This window comes from Cydia pomonella, chromosome 25 (genome assembly GCF_033807575.1).
Source record: "Cydia pomonella isolate Wapato2018A chromosome 25, ilCydPomo1, whole genome shotgun sequence".
Taxonomy (NCBI): domain Eukaryota; kingdom Metazoa; phylum Arthropoda; class Insecta; order Lepidoptera; family Tortricidae; genus Cydia; species Cydia pomonella.
The window spans coordinates 9,548,269-9,567,868 of NC_084727.1; the positions used below are offsets into that span (position 1 = coordinate 9,548,269).

Here is a 19,600-nt window from a genome sequence, read left to right on the forward strand (position 1 = left end):
CCGGTACAGTACCTAGGTGTTATTTTATTCATGATACAAACTGCCAAAAAATATATAGATGATGGACGTACTAAACAATTTCCACTATGGGACCAACCACGAAATTAACCAAAACTTATAGCCGTTGAAATACATTTTAATCGATCGAATATCGATGTTTTGTGTGAGGTCGATATTTTTTTGACATTTACGGGGTTGGTCCCATAGTGAAAGTGGTTCAGTAGGTACGGTCGCGTGCATAAATTTGTGACCCACTTAAGGTTGCACTTAAGGATGCACGCGACTGTCTATCTTTATCACTTTTTGACAGTTTGTAACACCTTGTATATTAAACGTGCGGAAGTGGTAAAATAAAAAGTGGCAAATGATTTTTTTAGGGTAATATGTTATAGGGCAGGAGGTATTTTATTCCATAAAAACCTTGATGTGTGAGGTATTAGGAAGGTTTTTAGGTCAGAAAATAATTTGTAATATGATACCCGTCATAACGTAGGATTTTTTTAGTATGTAATCTCAATAGCATATATCAAATAGTTCACTTTAAATCGGAATCACTTACTATGACTGTCGGAAAACCACGGAACCCTACAACTAAGCATGGCCCGACATGCTCTTGACCACTTTCTAGTGGTATGGAACCCTTCATGCACGAGTCTGACTTGTACTTGACTATATTTAAACTTTTGAGGTACCATCAAACCCAAAAAATTACAGTTGACTAAATATATCGACTAAAAACGAAAAAATAAACTATTAATGCGATTAAATGATATTGCGTAGAATTAAGATTGTGCGAGATTGCGAACAGGGAGAATCGCTAATGTGCACAAATAAAGACTGTGCACAGTAGCGACTGTGGTGAAATGCAGTTGTGTAGAATTCAGATTGTGCAGAATTGCGAAAAGGCTGAATCGCTACTGTACACAAATAATAACTGTGCACAATAACGAATGTGGTTGAATACTTACTGTGAGGAATTCAGACTGTGTAGAATTGCGAATAGGAAGAAATGATATTGGCATGAATGTCGATTAATTCGTCTACACACATTAGCGATGGTCTGACTACATCTGCAACTACGTTGGGAGTTGTCAGTTTTCGCCCCAAAACCACGGACTGTCCGGCCTATATCTGTCGACGATGACCGGAATCGTCAGGCGGCCGCATCTCGGTTCATATTACCTGAAATGGAACTGTTAGTGTGTGACCTTTTACGATTGACTGAAAGGCTTTTTTTTTTTTAAATACTACGTCGGTGGCAAACAAGCATACGGCCCACCTGGTGGTAAGCAGTCTCCGTAGCCTATGGACGTCTGCAACTCCAGAGGAGTTACATGCGCGTTGCCAATACTAACACTCCGCACCCTCGTTGAGCTCTGGCAACCTTACTCACTGGCAGGAACACGACACTATGAGTAGGGTCTAGTGTTATTTGGCTGCGGTTTTCTGTAAGGTGGAGGTACTTCCCCAGTTGGGCTCTGCTCTAGATCTGGAATGACATCCGCTGTGCTGTGTCCTACCACACAAAGCGAGATGACATTAATAATACCCATAGCTCTCTTTTGGACGTAGTTTAAGGACATACCCGGGTCCAAACTGGTAATCCTCAGGCGAACTGATCTGTGGACCAGGCCTCTGGTCAACAGACGGCGTTGAAAATAGATTGTCCGTTTTCTTGTTTTATTTGTGCATGGTATAATTATAAGTCGTGTCATTCACGAAGACGCGTGTCGTAACTCGTATTGTCACGTTATTCAACGTTAGATTTGACAAATCTGCGCGTCATCGTGGATGACACGTACTATATATTTATAGGTCCACCACCACGGAGTACACACCCCCCGTTGCTGACTACAAAGAACTGATTCCTGGAGCCATCGGCGATGGCAAGTGTGCCCCCGTGCCTCAGAAATATACCGCGGCCAAAACTGGGAGGAAGGCTTTTGACAGTACGTGTTATGTAATGTATCCATGCATCACTTCCCTATCATATGCACCACTGCCACAGAATAACAGAATACCTGAAAAAAAATCGCATCGCCAGAGGCGGCGTTAGGCGTGAGCGACGTGGGTCACTGCCTACGGCCTCGCGGTCTGAGGGGCCACGCGCCTTAAATAAGTATATCATCTCACAGCGTAAAAATTTTCGTTATTTCTTGCGCCACTAGAGGGCCTCGCTAAATGGACCTTGTCCACATAAAATGTTGTTCTTGCCCTGCCAGTGCGCATCGCTGTCTATAAAGGCGTCCGCTAGCTGGCGCGGGTGCACGGAGCGGGTGCAGGCATGCGGGTGCCATTGTGTATATAAAATCCGTCGCACGCGTTTGCGCCAGTTACTACAACAACTATTGTATAACAGAAAAGTATTATTTGTTTGTTCCAGTTCAGTCTATCATCCAGGATTATGCCTAGGTATTTTACATCCTTTGAAAGTGACAATTTTGTGCCAAAAATGGTTGGCAGTTCGTATGTACCCAGTTTTCGTTTGTGTGTGAAGAGAATTATGTCAGTCTTATTTAGGTTTACCGATAGGTCATTCTCCTTGCACCATTTCGCTACTATTTTCGGTGCTGTCTGTGTGAGATCACACAGTGTGTTTATTACTAGGCCGCTGATTAGTATTACTAAGTCATCTGCATACCCTATAGTCATAAAGTGTTTGTTGTTTATTTTGTTATCAATTCGTTCACCACCAGGTTCCAAAGCAGTGGTGAGAGTACTCCTCCCTGGGGGCATCCTCTCATGACTAGTGCTTGATGAGTTTGGTTTTCGGATAGTCTTATTATTCTCTGTCTTAGCATATTCATTATCCATTCGGTTACGAGTGGATTGGTTCTATGTCTTTGTAATGCTTGCTGAATGCTGCTAAAGTTTGTCTTGTCAAAGGCACCTTCTATGTCGATGAAGGTGCCTACTTGCCTAGGCATGAGTTCTTCCTTGCTAGCGCATTCTCTATGTTGCTTACTACAGCATGGAGAGCTGAGTCAGTTGATTTCCCTTGACTGTGTGCGTGTTGGTTTGGATGGATTTCTATGTTGTTTAGGGCCGTATCCTTCAGTTCTCTGTCACATAGTCTTTCTAGTGTTTTAAGCATGAAGGATGTAAGGCTGATTGGTCTGATCGACTTGGGATCCGAATAATCGGTTTTGCCTGACTTTGGGAGGAAAATTTCACTTCCCTCCATTTCTGTGGTATATATCTAAAGACTATACAGCTGTACAGTAAATTGGATAGATGTTTGATTAATGTATGTCCACCCCATTTTAGTAAATTCCGTCTGTTCCCGGCGATTTAAAGTTATCAAAACTATTTACCGCCCAGGTCGTTTTGTTATGTTCTGTTATACATTCTGCTGTTCTCCATTCGCTTTCAGTTGGATTATAGTTCATTGTATCCTGTTCTGGATCTTGCTCATTTACTACTTTGCATCCTGGGAAGTGGGTCTCCACCAGTAGCCTTTCTGTCTCAGCTGGGCTGCTGGTGGTACTATTATCTTGTCTCCTCAGGGTACCCAGTAGTTGTCTTGGTTGGTCTGCAAGGATTTTCCTTGTTCTGTTTGCTTGAGTTACTGTGGATATGTTGTCGCAGAAGTTCCGCCATGTGGCTGATTTTCTGTATCTTAGTCTTTTTTTGTAGTCTGTTTTGTACCTGTCCCAGTCCTCTTCAGGTCTTGCGTTCATTGCTCTGTTAAGTAACCTTCTCATTTTTGTTCTCATTCGTTCCAACTCCGGTCCCCACCAGCTGTTATTGTCATTGTTATATGAGCGGGGGACGGCCTTAACTTATCCGCTCTTTATCAGTAAGCCTTTATTGCCTAGAATCATACTAGCTGACGTTACTCCATCGATATTGTAATCCAGTAGTGTTCTGTTTTGTAAGATCTGTTTTAAAATTTCCAGAATGCATAGAATACCAAGAGAAACTAGTGTACCCGTGCGAGCGCGGCGTGGACTACACGGGCAAGAAGAGCCGCGGCAACTACTGCTTGCACAACGCGGACGAGCTGATCGTCGGAGGGAAGGATGCGAAGCGGGACGAGTTTCCGCACATGGTAAGCTAGCGCTAGTACTGGGCGCTCTGATCGCATGCATAGAGTAATGCGAGGAGCTGGTGTGCGGGTGTGAGCGCGGCGTGGATTACACGGGCAAGAAGAGCTGAGGCAACTACTGCTCGCACAACGTGGACGAGCTGATCGTCGGAGGGAAGGATACGAAGCAGGACGAGTTCCCACACATGGTAACATTCCCCTCTTACTCAGGCCGCGGACTATAAGCGACGAGCCGCAAATTAAGGTTATTCATATGACCTCTACACGATGGGCCATCATACTGGCCCACTAAGAGGGCCAGCGTGTGGAGAGCACAGTTGTGTCGGAGGAGTTATGGCACGGAGGGATGACGATGGGATGGCCATGGTGTTGGTTTTTCGTCCGCACATTAAAGGCAGTACGCATCTACACATGGCCCATTCCAGAACTATATCGTGTAGTTGCGTTTTAACCATCGCATCGTGTAGAGGAGCCAATACATTGTGCTCTACCAAATGTATGAACGGCCTTGAATTGCCACTCGCGAGCGCCACGCCGCGCCGCGTGCCACTTGCATCCAGTCTGGTCTGATGCAGACTTACAATGAGCGCGGAAGTTGTAGGCACAGAACAGAAGTAAGGCTCCCTTCTAATGCTATCAACAATTTATCAGTAACCGATACTAGTAGTAGCTGGAGCAAAGGGGCCCACTGATTACCAGTTCGCCGGACGATATCAGCCTGTAAGTTATTCGCGATTGTCAGTTTTTGCGAATAACTAACATGCCGATATCGTCCGGCGAACTGGTAATCAGTGAGCCCCTTTAGACAGAGATAGTGCTGGAAATAAATAGGCGTGATGAGCTTATGGCTCCTCTGCACCTGTGGGATGTTGTTATAGGACAAAAGTCAAAAACTAAATAACTAATATGCCTCAGCGACCCAAAGAGAGTTGGCCTCCGAAACGAGAGAACGCCACTTTTCCCGATCCGCTTTCTGCCAATTTTACTTTCGACCTGAAGCTGACGCAAATCCGCTTCTACAGTGTCTCCCCAGCGTTATCTGGGACGACCTACCGGTCGGCCACCACTCAATAACAACAGACAGCTGCAGAGAGGTGACCCCCCTGAATAGAAATTTGTTCGCAGAGGGTATCCTAACTCTTCAGCTGACTGTACCTACGAAATGTTGTATTGTAGCTTGCATGTCATGTTTCATTGCAGGCGTTGCTGATCTTCGGGGACGGCTCCTCAACCTCAACAGTATGCGGCGGTACCATAATCAGTGAGAACTTCATTCTGACGGCCGGACACTGCACATATGTACCGAAAATGTAAGTTTGTGTTGGTGTCATACCTTTTCTTCTTCTTTGTCGGTCCCTAATTACTGAGATTTGTCTCCATTGGTCTTGACCTCCCGTCGCCCTCACCGGTTGGAGTTTGCTTGAGGTGGCCTACTTAACTTGGTCGGACCATCTAGTTGGGGGGGGGGGGGCTGCGATCTTTCGCCTTCCACTTTTCAGAGCCCTAGCACTTTCTCCAAACTTTCATCACCTCTACGCATAACATAGCCAAACTAAGATAGCAATCGATGTTGGCTTATGGTGGACAGACGTGTTTTGATGCCATGCTGTGAGAGAATTGACGCATATATTTTATACCTTTTTGAACATATTTTTTTTTGTGTAATATTGTAGAGAATTAATTAAGGCTGTTTATTTTACTTATTATTTATTTAATACAGAAAACAAAACAGTAAATAGGTACAGTAACTCAAAATGATAGAGAGATACGATGGTGATATTGTATGAATGAGACAAAAATTATGATCATAATTTCCCACTGGGTCCATACAGGTGTAGAAATCTCATTTGACATTTGTACAAATTGACTTACTATTTCACAGTGGGGCAGTAACATCTGTGAAGGTAGGCCTGCTCCGCATGACGGAAGACGTTCCCTCGCACCGCGAGCATCGCGTCAAGCGAATTATCAAACATCCTCAATACAAGGCGCCTACCAAATACCATGACATCGCTCTGCTGGAGACTGAGACACCGTGAGTTGTGAATGTCATCTTAGATCAAAATTACCACGAAATAATGTCAATGTGGTAAAGACCAGCATAGTGTTGGCATAATGCGTTTGGGTTTTTTTAAATTTAATAGTTAGGTATAGGTTTAATTTTTTTTAATAACGTATTTAATTTAACATACAACAATTAATAGCTATATTATCAAAAAACTAAGCCTAAATTAGCCTGAGGCATTGTTCCCAGGACACTGGCCGCGTTCCCTCTTTGCACAGTGAGGCTAAGTTTTTGTGCGAAAAAAGCGCCAGCTCGTAGGTCGCCAGACACCCAGACTAGTTTAGTAGAAATTTCTTTTACTAGTTTCTTGGTGTCGGACGACCAAGGACCGAAAGTTTCAATCGCAAGTGCCGCCAATACATAATTACTTTTTAAAAATGTATATTTGCGACACTTGGCAATTTGGGCGTCGTCTGCTGCCGTCCCCGGCTTCCTGGCAGAGCGCCGGACATGAGATGGGGCCAGCGTATCAACGCATGTTACATCCCACGCCAGGGGCCGCCCCAGGAACCAAGGTACGGGCGAGCAGCCGTCGGGCCTTTTGCCATCTGCCGCTGATAAACCAACTGGCTCCAGGGTTGCTGGTATGGAGACGGTATAGTTACAGTAGGCACTCAGTAATCCAGCTCTCGTCAATCCGGCGCAGTAATTCGGCAGTAACAACGCCGAACGTCGGATTACAGAGCGGATGCTTTGTTTGTGTGATTTCGTTTCGCTTCAATCTTGATGGGCAGTTGAAAATAATGCTTTAAATAACACATTACTGACTTTGAGGAAGTTAATGAGAGGCAATATTATTAACAAGATAAGTATTATATTAAAGCAAGAAGCAATCTAAAGTAAATAAAATTTTCGTAAAAGCATAGTTTTCCTCTTCCGCAACCAAAACGTTTTACATGTTAAACATAATAATAATGAGTGAGATCCAATATGTTGCCATTATTATTTTTTTTATTTTTTTTTATACTACGTCGGTGGCAAACAAGCATACGGCCTGCCTGATGGTAAGCAGTCTCCGTAGCCTATGTACACCTGCAACTCCAGAGGATTTTATTGATTAAAATATGTTTTCTATATAAAACTTATATTTACATACAATAAAAAAAAACCAGTGCTGGATTACCGAGCGTCTACTGAATTTAAAAACAAAACAATGTACTTGAGTTTAAGTCTCGTTTTTTTAATATTATAGAGACCTTCTTACACAAATTGTCTAAGTCCCACGGTGAGCTCAAGAAGGCTTCTGTTGTGGGTACTCAGACAACGATTATATATTTATATACAAATACTTAAATACAAAGAAAACATCAGGGACAAATGCCTGTGCTCATCACACACCTTACTGGGATTCAAACCCAGGACCATCGGCTCTACTACGTGGTCACTACCCACTAGGCCAGACCGGTCGTGTCTTTTTGAGTAGTAGCAAATTTACTGCCTTAAGTACAGCAGGCTGAAAGCTCGTGTAAAAATGTTTTTCAATATTTATTTTCTGAATTCCAGGATAATTTTAGGCCCTAACGCGATCCCAGCCTGCCTCCACATCGACGAGACAGTGGACGACTCACGCGCCTCCGCCACGGGCTGGGGACACAACAAAAGTTTGGGAGAGGTTCTAGACGTCCTGCAGAAGGTAATCTAACATATAAGATCTTGTTTGAGCCTTCTGCTCCTGAATATCAAAGAAATTGGTTCCTGTTTGAGACACCCCGTCCCGGTTGTGAGCTGCATACATCTCGTGTTCCCAAACTCTCAATTCCTGCTCACCACACTGGGTTCATGTCAAACTCCTTTGCTGTTCAGGCTATAACCGCGAAAATCGAAGTTCGTCAATTGCGGACATTTTTCTCTGACACTCCAATTACGTCTTAGTATTCGTATTCGTATTCGTATTCGCGGGCTGGGTTTCCGCAACTCGACGTCGCAATTCGCGCCTATTTTGCGTGATGGTGGGTTGACGGCACTACTCCTGCCAACCCAACTCTACCAGGAAGCCTAGCAGACCCTTGATGTTGCCGACGACTTCTGGGAGAGACCCCGGGGAACCGAGGTATTGTGCCCGGTATTCTGCCACCCCTGGGCATTCAAGAATGACGTGGGCGGCTGTCTCCTCCTCCTCCATGCACGCTCTGCAGAGGGGGCTATCTGTAACACGTAGGGTTAATAGGTGTTTGTTTAGTGGGGCGTGGCCGGTTATGGCCCCAGTCAAAAGCCGGAGCTGTGGCCTCTTCAGCTGTCTCAGCCTCCTCGACAAACCGGGGTCGATTGTCGGGAGGGCCTCCTTCGCCTGCCTGCACGTGCCTAGGTTAGACCAGTACTGTTGGTGTTTTACCTTGGTGTTGCATCTCAGCATGTTCCGGAGCCAGGCATAAGGCAGAGGTACGATTGGCTCCGGTCCTGCCACCCTCAGTTCCGAGCCACCTCTCGCCAATATGTCGGCTGCATCGTTCCCTCGCGAGTTGCTGTGTCCCTTAATCCACTGCAGAGTTACGCTGGTGGTGGTGCTTACCTCTGACAGAGCCTTGTGGCATTCGTAGATTAGCCCTGAGGTCAAAGTATAACTTTGCAGAGCTTGTAGTACTGACCGACTGTCAGAGAGTATGCGGATGGGGTAGTCCTCTACTTTCCTTGAGACGATTGCGTGTGCTGCCATTATGATGCCCATACATTCCGCCTGGAAGACTGTGTTGTGGGCGCCTAGTGGTGTTGAGATATGTATGTTTAGGTCCTCTGAGAATACTCCCGCGCCAGTGCCTGACCTTGTCTTTGATCCATCCGTGAAGATTCTCAGCTCTCTCGGGTTAAGTCCTTCACGAGGTTCTTCGTGTAACTGTATCTTGTATTTCTTGTCGAAGATGTATTGCCTGGGTATCCTGTCAGTCACCGCTTCTATTAGCGGTTCCTTACCTATCGCCTCGTAGAGGATCTCGGTGTGTGGTACCCTGGGTGGTCTCCAGAGATTCGATTTTTTGAGACGTACCGCCGAAGCTAGCGCTTCCTGTTGTATAAAGAGGTGCAGCGGCGGCAGGCCCAGTAAAGCTTCCAGGGCCGCGGTTGGTGTTGTCCTCATGCAGCCCGTAGTCGCCAAACAGGCCAACCTCTGGAGTCGTTGTAGTTTAGCTTCAACTGTGGATAGTTTGGTGCGTGGCCACCAGACTATTGCACCGTAGCTTATTATTGGTCGTATGACTGCCTGGTAAAGCCATAGAGTTATCTTGGGGGTTAGCCCCCAGGTTCTACCCACCATTCTACGACATTGCCAGAATACGACTGTGGCTTTGTCAATTTTGCCGTTTAAGTGATTACTCCAATTCAATTTGCTGTCAAGTATTACCCCTAAATACTTTACCTCTGCAGATAGTTGGAGTTCAGTGTTGAACAGTTTGGGAAGGCAGAAGTTTCCCAAGTTGCGTTTGTTGGTGAACATAACCAGCTCAGTTTTGTTGGGATTGACTGAGAGTTCGTTGTTAATACACCAGCGCTCCACGATGGCTAGTGCAGAGCGGGTAACATCGCATACCGTACCTGAATGATTGCCGCTCGTCAGTATCACTATGTCGTCAGCATAGCCGATTGTGTAATAGTGATTGTTGTTTAGTGTGGTGATCAGGTCATTCACCACCAGGTTCCATAGTAGTGGTGATAGGACTCCTCCTTGGGGGCATCCTTTTGCCACTAATGCTTGTTGTGTTTCGCCCGTCCCGAGTTTGATGGTTCGCTGGCTCAACATGTTGTTTATCCATTCTGTCATAACTGCATTCGCGCCATGTCTTACCAGTGCTGCTGTAATGCTGCTGAACCTGGTCCTGTCGAAAGCCCCTTCTATGTCTATGAAGGTTCCTAAACACATGGATCTGTTCTTGATCGCCACCTCAATCTTACTTACCACTGCATGAAGTGCCGATTCTGTAGATTTGCCAGGGCTATAGGCATGTTGGTTTGGATGCAAGGGCACATTAATTAGCACCCTCTCCCTAAGGTACCTGTCACACAACCTCTCTAAAGTTTTCAGCATGAAAGAGGTCAGACTGATGGGCCTGAAGGATTTGGGGTCCGAGTAGTCGCTTTTACCTGGTTTCGGTATGAAGATAACCTTGACCTCCCTCCATTGCTTCGGCACGTATCTGTGTGCCAGACAGGCGCGCAGAACGATGGTCAGCTTCAGAGTGAGATGCTTCCCGCCCCATTTAAGAAGCGCAGGGAAGATCCCATCCATACCTGGAGATTTGAAAGAGTCAAAGCTGTTTAGGGCCCACTGCGTGCGCTGCGGGCTGATTACCTCATAAGTCTGTAGCCACTCGCCTTCCGTCGGGGTGGTTGTCTCCCTCTCGTTCCAACTTACTGGGTGCGATATCACGCAGTCCGGGAAGTGCGTTTGCACTAGGACCCGTTCCGCCTCCTCCGGTGAGTTTGTGAGAGAGTTGTCTGGCTTACGCAGGGATCCTAAGGTTATGGTCGAGTTGGTGGAGAGGACCTTCCTTACCCTGTTGGCCTGCGTGGTGGTCTCGATGTCTGTACAGAATTTGCGCCAAGAGTTTGTGCTTCTGTACCTGAGACGTTTTTTGTATTTGGCCTTGGTGGACTTATAGTTGTCCCAGTCCTCGTCAGCGCCTGTGTTCATAGCTCTGTTCAGTTGCCTCCTCATCTTGCCCCTGAGTCTCTCCAGCTCAGGTCCCCACCAGTTGTTTTTCCCTCTGCTTCTGGTCGGTGGGGTCGATAGGGGGCATGCTTGATGGTAGCAATCCAGAATGGTGCTCGTGAGAATGCTTACCTGTTCCTCTATGCCCGCTGTGCCTTCTATTCTAAGGGGACCCTCCAGCTGTTTCAATGTTGTAGACAATCGCACCGTGTAAAGGTCACGATTCATCTTGCGTGGGTTCCGCCTGGGCACTGCTGCTCGTGTTTCTACCTGAATGTCAAATCGAATCCACCTGTGGTCTGAGCACGATACCTCCTTCGATACATGCCAGCCCGAGATTAGTCTCGATGCTTTTTCGGTTGCTAGGGTCAGGTCAATGATTGTCCTGCTGCGTCTGTTTACAAATGTCGGTTCTGAACCTGTGTTAAGGAGGTTGAGGTTTGTAGTGAATAGGTACTCGACGAGCTTCTTACCTCTCTCGTTACCTGCTTCCATCCCCCATAGGGGGTGATGCGCGTTCGAGTCGGTGGCCACGATGAGCTCGAGCCCTGCCTCTTCACAGTAGTTGACCAGCCTTGCCATGTCGTGCGGTGGTGGTTCTTCAGCCTCCGGCATATACACAGAGGCTACTACCACCTCCTGCAGGCTGAAGTCTTGCGCCCCGTGCAGTTTTATAGCGCACAGGTCTCTGGAACAGAAGCTCGTTAGAGGTTGCGCATGTATGTTATTGGTTGTGTAGATGCAAGCCCGGGGGTTGTCCGGGCCCGAGTAGACTGTTAGCTTACCTCCTAAGTTGCGGAGTCCGCAGACAGAGCCCCTTCTGACCCACGGCTCCTGGATCAGAATTACGGCTGTTGTGTTGTCCTCCAACCACTTCCGGATCTGCGCCGTCGCCGTTTCGCTGTGGTGGAGGTTGGCTTGGAGGAATTTACCAATGGGCGAAGGGAGTTCCTTCACAAGGATCACCCTCCTCCGCCGACATCGGCTCCTCCTCCTCCTTGTCGATGGCCAACTTCCCTAGCCCCTGCGCGCATTCCCCCTCACTCTCCGAGGAGTCACGAAGAAGTTCTTCTTCGTTCTCCTCGGAGACGGAGGGAGGTTGCGCTGGAGCTTGCGACTCAGGCACCTGGACTTCGTCCATGGGTTCCTGCGTCGCCCCGGAAGTGTCCATGGGCTCGGACGGTGCAGCGGCTTCGCCACCAGTGGCGACAGTGCTAACAGGGGGCGGCTGCTCCCTGAATTTTCCTCGTGCCCCCTCGAACTTCACGTACACCGACCCCAGCATAAAGCCAAGTCGGCGCCCGCGGTCCACCAAGGGTTGCACCACTGTCTCCGGCACGCTGACGACAGCGAACGTTTCCGTTCCCTGCACCTCGCGCCGGTTGAGTAGCCAGCGGTCTATTTCCGCCCACGGGTTCTGGTACCGAAGGGCTCGGCCTACTTCGCCAAAGTCCTTCCAGACGCCCGGGAACAGGATGCCGCATCGTACTCGCTTTGGCACCTCGCTGAGGCGCCTGACCACCACCTTCTCCCCCTTATCGAGGGTGATGGTGGCCACGCTGCGCTTGAGCCATGCTAGCGTAGCCTGATCCTCGCACCACAATCTCAAGGAGCCATTAGCCCAGGTAGGCTTGCCCCTGAAGATCGGTCCCGCGGGAAGGCTTTCGGTCGGCTGCTTTGCCTCCTGTGAGAGCAGGGCTAGCAGTTGCCTCTGGACCTCCTCCGACTGTTGCGGGCTCAGGTGTCCCGAGGTGGCAGTGGTCACTGCCATCAGTAGGTCCGCCTTTGCAGCCTCCGCATAGTCGGCATGGGGGGTTTCACCTCGCGGTCCAGTCTTCTGCCTCTTAGGCTCGCCCCTGGGAGATATGGTCTCGTCAAGACGAGCCCTCTTGGCAGACGACCGGGCCCCTTGGTTACTCCCACCCTCGGCCCTGGTTCCTTTCGCCCCTTTCCCCTGGAGGGGGGCGCGGTTTGCTGCTGGTGGGCCAGCTGCTGCCCGCTCCCCATCCTTTCCAGGGGCGCCTTGTTGGGGCTCCGGGGCGGTGTTGTTCAGGGCCGCTTGGGCCCTTCTGTATCTCTGCCGTTGCTTCCTGTTACGCTTGTGCGGCTTAGCCGCGGCTGTAACAGGTGGAGGCGGGGGCACAGGAAGTTCAGCCCGTTTACCGGGCTTTCGCTTCCGCGCCTTCCTGGACTCGTGTACGGTCCAGCCAGCCTCCAGCTGGGCAGAGATAGGGTCCAACACCACCTGCACCGGTTCAATCACCGGGTCCTGCTCCGTAACAGGGGGTTTTCCCCCTGTTGGCACAGCACCCCTGGATGTCCCCGGTGCTGGAGGTAGGGGCCGGGTACGCTTTTCCGATACGGGGGGTTTCCCTCCCGTTGGAATGGTACCCGTGGATGTCCCCGGTGTTGGTAGTAGGGGCTGGGTGCGCTTTACCTTGGCGGGGGGTTTCCCTCCCTTCGGTATGGCACCCTTGGATGTCCCCGGTGTCGGTAGTGGAGGCGCAGTACTCTGGAGCACCGGGCCTGCTGCTTTGGGCGTCAACGCATCAGGTTTACGTGCCTTCGGTTTCCCGGCGGCTCTCCCACCTGGTGCGGACTGTCCCTTGCATGGCGGTACTGTCGAGACTGCGCCGCCACGGTGTGTGTGTGTTTTGTGTGGTGTGGTGTGTGGCGGAACTGTCGGAACAGCTCCACCATCGTGTGTGTTGTTGCCTGCCAGGGTTGCTTGTGCCTCCCTGTAGGCACGTGTTAAGGAGGGAGGAACTGTCGAAACAGCTCCTTGACCCTGTGGTGTGGTGTGTTGGGTGGAGGTTCCCGGTACAGCCGAAGCTGCTCCGTCTCCCTCCGGTGTTGGGGTTTTTTCGTTACGTCTTACTTGGGGGGGGTTACGTCTTAGTGAGAGTAAAAGAGAAAGATCCCTGCAATTTGCGAATTTCGGTTTTCGCAGTAGGCCCCCTGAGGCCCTTCTATTAGCAGAACCTGCATGTCGCATCTTGTTTCTTTCCAATCTGAAACATATGTTTGTTTGTAACTAACTAGTAAGTACACTAAAAAAATTAGAAATTTGCCAATTTTGTAATGATGGCACATCAGTAATAAAGAGTTTTGCTAAAAATTGTTATTTTTCAGGTGACACTGCAAAAGTTCACCCCGAAAGAGTGCACGGAAAAATTCCGAAACATCCACCATCTTGCCGAAGGCTACGATGAACGCACACAGATCTGCTATGGCGACTATGAACAGAAGAAGGATACCTGTCAGGTAGTTATTAACTTCTTATTCATAAGCAGTATTTTTTATTATTATTATAAACTGATAGCCCCCTAGTCACACCTGATGGAAAGTGAAGACAGGGCCTAAGATGGAGCTCACCGGTTCAGTAGTAGCCTATTCACTCTTGCTTTAAAGTAAAGCTTTTTACCATTTTATTTGGAAAAAATTTGGGGCCAGGGGGCCTCCACTCCTTTATTGCCCGAGGCCTCCAGACCTCTAAATCCGGCATTGTATCAGGGAATATAGACGGCATTCCATTCTTTAGCTGTCCGTCAAAAAAGAGGAGGCAATCCATTTCGTGCGAACAAATGGAACGTTTGCCACGAACGGGTGCATTCGCTCCCCGCGCCAGGATGTCCGATGATGGAAAGGGGAAGGTGGGATCAGGTCGTGCAGTTCTTGTGCGCACTTCCCGGAATGTATCCGGTAGATCACCGATAGGCTAGCGACTCGACGGCAAGGCTCAATGCTCTGTAACTTTGACTTGATAGATGGGTCATCGCCAAAGAGTCTATGAGCCCAGCGCTCTAATGAGTCCAGGGCTGCCAGCTGATCAGTTCTTGATCAGATCTTACTCAAGGCTCACGGAACGCACACAGAGTGACACAGACCTGCTATGGCGACTATAAGAGAAGAAGGATACCTGTCAGGTAGTAACAGTAACGCTCTTAACTAGACCTTGTCCTCGCAATAAGGTAGCCAGATTTTCAGTTAACAGTGTGCACGGTAGTAGGTTGAGCCGTCTTCAAATTCACAGTGTTCCGAAAAAGTTCTGACACGTCTGCCATTTTTGTATACGGCTACGATACGAATGCTTTGGCGGCAATGAGAAAAAGAAGGATTCCTGTCAGGTAGTTTTGCCATAAACTTCAAATTCATAAGCCATGATCCGGATGTTCCGGAATGTCCGTCATCTTGTTTAAGGCTACGAGGGACGCATACAGATCTGCCGCAGAAACTGGCTACCTCGCTTTCACTTATCAATTTGCAGTTCGCAGTAGAAGATGCGTTTCGCGACTCGGTCCTGGGACATCCGGAAGATGTGACCGCACCAGCGTAGCTGTCGTCTCATTAGGTAGGCCTCTATTCCGGCGAAATCGGCACGTCTAAGGATCTCCGTGTTCCTAACACGGTCGGACCAGTGGACACCCATAATATCGAAGTTGTCCAATGAGCGAATTTGCTTCCGATACAGGCACCACGCTTCTGAAGCATATAGAAGAATTGGCAGGACAATAGCCATGTATACAGCAACCTTTGTAGCGAGCTTTGAATGAAGTTTGCCGAACGCTGCTGCAGCGGTTCCTATTCTACAGTTTATTTCGTTCTCAAGGTGGCACTTGGCTGTGATGGTGATCGATTTTTCGCCCCCGGCGGGGTTATAAGGGGTTATAGCAAATTTCATAGAATAGAGCCGTTTCCGAGATCCCAGAAATATATAAATATCATTGAAATATATCTAAGGGCACTAAGAATGTCGCTAGTTCACTGGTGGCACTCACGAATTCGAGCCAATCGTGCATTCTAACGCAACTAGTTGCGACCAATCGCGTGCGTGATGCGAATACTCATCAACCAATTGCGTTGCGGCGTTAGACTGCACGATTGGCCCGAATTCGTGTGCGTGACACTGCCTGAACTAGCCTCATTCCTATTGCCCGTAAGGCTCGTCCTTAGATATATAATGTCAATGATAAATATACAAGAATTGCTCGTTTAATGGTATAAGTCAAGTCTGAAAGATGGGTAGTGATGGTGAAAAGACTTTAGTGCTCAGTGAAGTGTTGTGCTACATAACGAATCGTATTAATGTGATCGACGAACCGACATTAATAAGAATATGTGCTACGAATTTCTCTGATAGTGAAATTGAGATGGCTAAGTCGAAGTTACGAGACCTGCTTGATATTCGGACAGCTTCCAGAAAGGGAGAGGGCAAAGCGTCAAAAAATATTCAAGATATTATAAAAGTATTGAAAGAGACTGATGATGACAAGTTGCCAATATTTGTCGCAAAAGATCTTCATCGAATTCCACCTATTACGTTTGACGACTTGGATGTCACAAGAATACTGAAGGAGTTAGCGACCTTAAGGTCCGAGTTGAACAGTGTAAGGTGCACAGGTATTACAAACAAGGAAGAAATAACAGAAGTAAAAAAGGAAATCGCAAAAGTTAAACTTATAATTACGACACCGATACCGCAACCTGTGTGTGAGAGTGTACGCGAACCGTTGCACAGTCAAAGTAACAAAAATGTAGTTGGGGGTAGCAAGTCTCCTAGTAGCAGTGGCGCGGTGAGTCAATGTCAACTGGTTGCAACACCTCAGCTTGGATTGGATAATGAACCGTGCGTTAATGACAATACGGTTGAATCTCTGAGTCATCTTAGCCAATGGGGCCCGCCAGCCTTGCCCTCTTTTGTAGAAAAAGATAACGAAAATTTACGAAATAAAAAGTCTTCGTTTCGTGATGTAGCTATAGCTAAGCCTAAGGTCAAGCAAGTAGATTCTGAAGGTTTCGAACTAGTAACGAAAGGTACAAAAAAGCCAAAACAATCCGTCAAAATGGTTAAAAATAGGTGGGGCAGCGGTGAAACCAGCGAAATGCTTCAAGCAGCGCCGAGTACAACTACACTGTACATCTCGCGTACGGAAAAAAACATTACGACGGAAAAAATTACAGAATACATCAATAGTAAAGGAGAAGCAGCTATAAAAGTTGAATACATCAAGCCATACCGGGAGACGACATTTAACACATTTTTAGTGACAATCGAAACTGACCGTTTGGAGACATTTTTAAGTAACGGCTTTTGGCCAAGAGGAATAGTGTACAGAAAATACATTTATAAAAGACCCAAACGTCACAATAACGCAGTAACAAACACATAGTCGTATATATAATAAATAATGGCCACTACAAAAACACGGCTCTTATCATTTAATTGTAAGGGCTTCAAACGTTCGCTACCTAATGTGCAGGAGTTAAGTAAAGAAAATGACATAATCGCGCTTCAAGAATTATGGATTCTGCCTGATGACCTTGATTTTTTGAGCCAGATTAACAAGGACTTTGGCTACCATGGAATATCAGCAATAGATACATCTGTCGGGCCGCTGAAGGGTAGGCCGTATGGAGGAGTTGCTGTATTGTGGAGAAAAAGTTTGTTTACTAAGGTTGTGATAATCGAAACCGGCTCAAAACGAATCGCTGCTATACGGGCGGAATTACCAGGAAATCGGAGTATTTTAATTATGTCGGTGTACATGCCAACCGATTGTGCGGATAACTTACCGTTATTTACAGAGTGCCTAGGCGTTATAAGTGCTATAATCGAAGACAATAATTGTGAGTGTGTGTTGGTACTTGGTGATTTTAATGCGGACGTGCGTGGTTCATTCGGTAAGGAACTGATAACCTACTGTAACGACCAGAAATGGATTTGTGCGGACATTGAACTGATTGGTGAGTCAAGTGACACATTTACTTTTAAAAGTGACGTGCAGGGCTCTAAAAGCTGGTTAGACCATGTTGTGGCCACGGAATCTGCATATAGGCTGTGTACTAATGCCAGGGTCCTATACGATGTTTATTGGTCTGACCATTATCCGTTACTTATTGAATGCGACTTAAATCTCATAGAAACAAAGACGAATCCTAGTAACAATATTGTAGTAAATAACATTTTATGGGGAAACCGATGTAATGAGCAAATAGAAAGGTATACCAAATTATGTACTAATTATTTAAGAAATGTTAACGTGCATATTGATAATTGTAGCGAAACATGCAATAACACGACGCATTCTTTAGTAATTGGTAAATTTTATCAGGAGATAATACGGTCCATTCAAACAGCTGCTAGGCAAACGTCTATCAGTAAGAAACGTAAACAAATCAATAAAATTACCGGTTGGAATTATCATGTGCTACCACTGTACAATAACGCACGCGAAGCGCATAAAGTATGGATATGGCACGGTTCGCCTTCTTCAGGTCCTATATTTGATGATATGTCCAATAAACGCAAATTATTTAAGAATAAATTAAGTTGGTGCCAACGGAACCAAGATATTATTAAAATGGATATTATAGCATCCCATAGGTCGGCAGGAAATTTCGTTCAGTTCTGGAAGGATACTAATAAACTAAGTTATAAACAAAGTAGACCATTATCAGTAAATGGAATTCAAAATGAAAAAGAAATAGCTAATTTGTTTATTAAGCAATTTAAAGTCGATAACTCACTTCTAAACTCATCGAATTCTCACTTGTTTGATAATACGCGGAACCGTGGTTGCCCGTCGACAGGTTCCGAGTTATTCATTACGCAAGATATGATATGGCAATGTGTTAGAAAAATGAAACGCGGAAAGTCGCCGGGCCACGACGGTCTAAGTATTGAACATATTTTGTATGGGGGCCCATTATTGCATGTAAAGATGGCGCAATTATTTAATTTGTGTTTAGCGCACGGCTACTTACCTGATGAATTTATGACTAAGAATGTGGTTCCCATCGTTAAAAACAGGACTGGCGATCTTAGTGACCCGTCCAACTACCGACCTATCTCGTTAGCTACCGTGTTCTCCAAAGTTCTTGAACGATTAATTAACCCGATACTTGCCAAACACATACGTCTACACGACGCCCAGTTTGGGTTCCGTCCGGGTCTCTCAACAGATATGGCTATATTCTGTCTTAAAAACGTCGTAAACCGATATCTTAAGAAAAGGACGTCGGTTTACGGCTGTTTTCTGGATCTGAGCCGTGCTTTTGATACTATTGACTATAATTTATTATGGGATAAAGTATCAAAGGCGGGTGTACCGAGTAGAATAGCCGCTCTGTTGAGATACTGGTATGGGAACCAGATGAATAGCGTTAGATGGGGAAATGCCAATTCGGACCCGTATAAGTTGCAATGCGGAGTTAGACAGGGTGGACTGACATCGCCATTGCTGTTTAATCTTTACATAAACGACCTGATGGAGGAGCTCAGCAGCGCCGCCGTCGGGTGTCATGTCGCGGGCGTATGTGCCAATAACTTTAGCTACGCGGACGATATGGCGCTGCTGAGCCCTTCTATCACGGGCCTTAGGATGCTAGTGTCGATATGTGAGCATTATGCTGCAACACACGGACTAAAATACAATGTAAAAAAATCTGAAATAATTGTTTTTAAATATGATAAGGGCCCAGATTTCGTTCCACCTGTTAGGTTAAACGGGACAGAATTAAAATGTGTAAGTAGTTTTAAGTATCTAGGGCATGTTTTGACAGAGAGATTAAAGGACGATGACGATCTCGAAAGACAGCGGCGGGCCATAGCGATGAGAAGCAACATGCTGGCACGTCGGTTTGCTCACTGTTCCGACCAAGCCAAAATAACTTTGTTCAAGGCGTACTGTCAGGCGTTCTACACTAGCCAGCTGTGGTACCATTTCACGAAACGATCGTTCAATAGACTTCGAGTACAGTACAACAACGCGTTTCGTGCAATGTTACGGCTACCGTGGCGGTGTAGTGCGTCTGGTATGTTCGCCGAGAACAGAGTAGATGACTTTTA

At 46.9% G+C, this 19,600-nt stretch overlaps 1 protein-coding gene across 1 annotated transcript in view; it reads left to right on the forward strand.

Annotated features, from left to right (window-relative positions):
• Positions 1-19,600, forward strand: part of LOC133531391 (trypsin-like) — a 30,773-nt gene that overhangs the window by 10,107 nt on the left and 1,066 nt on the right. Inside the window, exons 4-9 of the mRNA XM_061869591.1 lie at positions 1,816-1,949; positions 3,900-4,051; positions 5,249-5,358; positions 5,931-6,083; positions 7,617-7,746; positions 13,885-14,016. Of these exons, the coding sequence (XP_061725575.1) occupies positions 1,816-1,949; positions 3,900-4,051; positions 5,249-5,358; positions 5,931-6,083; positions 7,617-7,746; positions 13,885-14,016 (811 nt within the window). The remainder of the gene's footprint in view (positions 1-1,815; positions 1,950-3,899; positions 4,052-5,248; positions 5,359-5,930; positions 6,084-7,616; positions 7,747-13,884; positions 14,017-19,600) is intronic.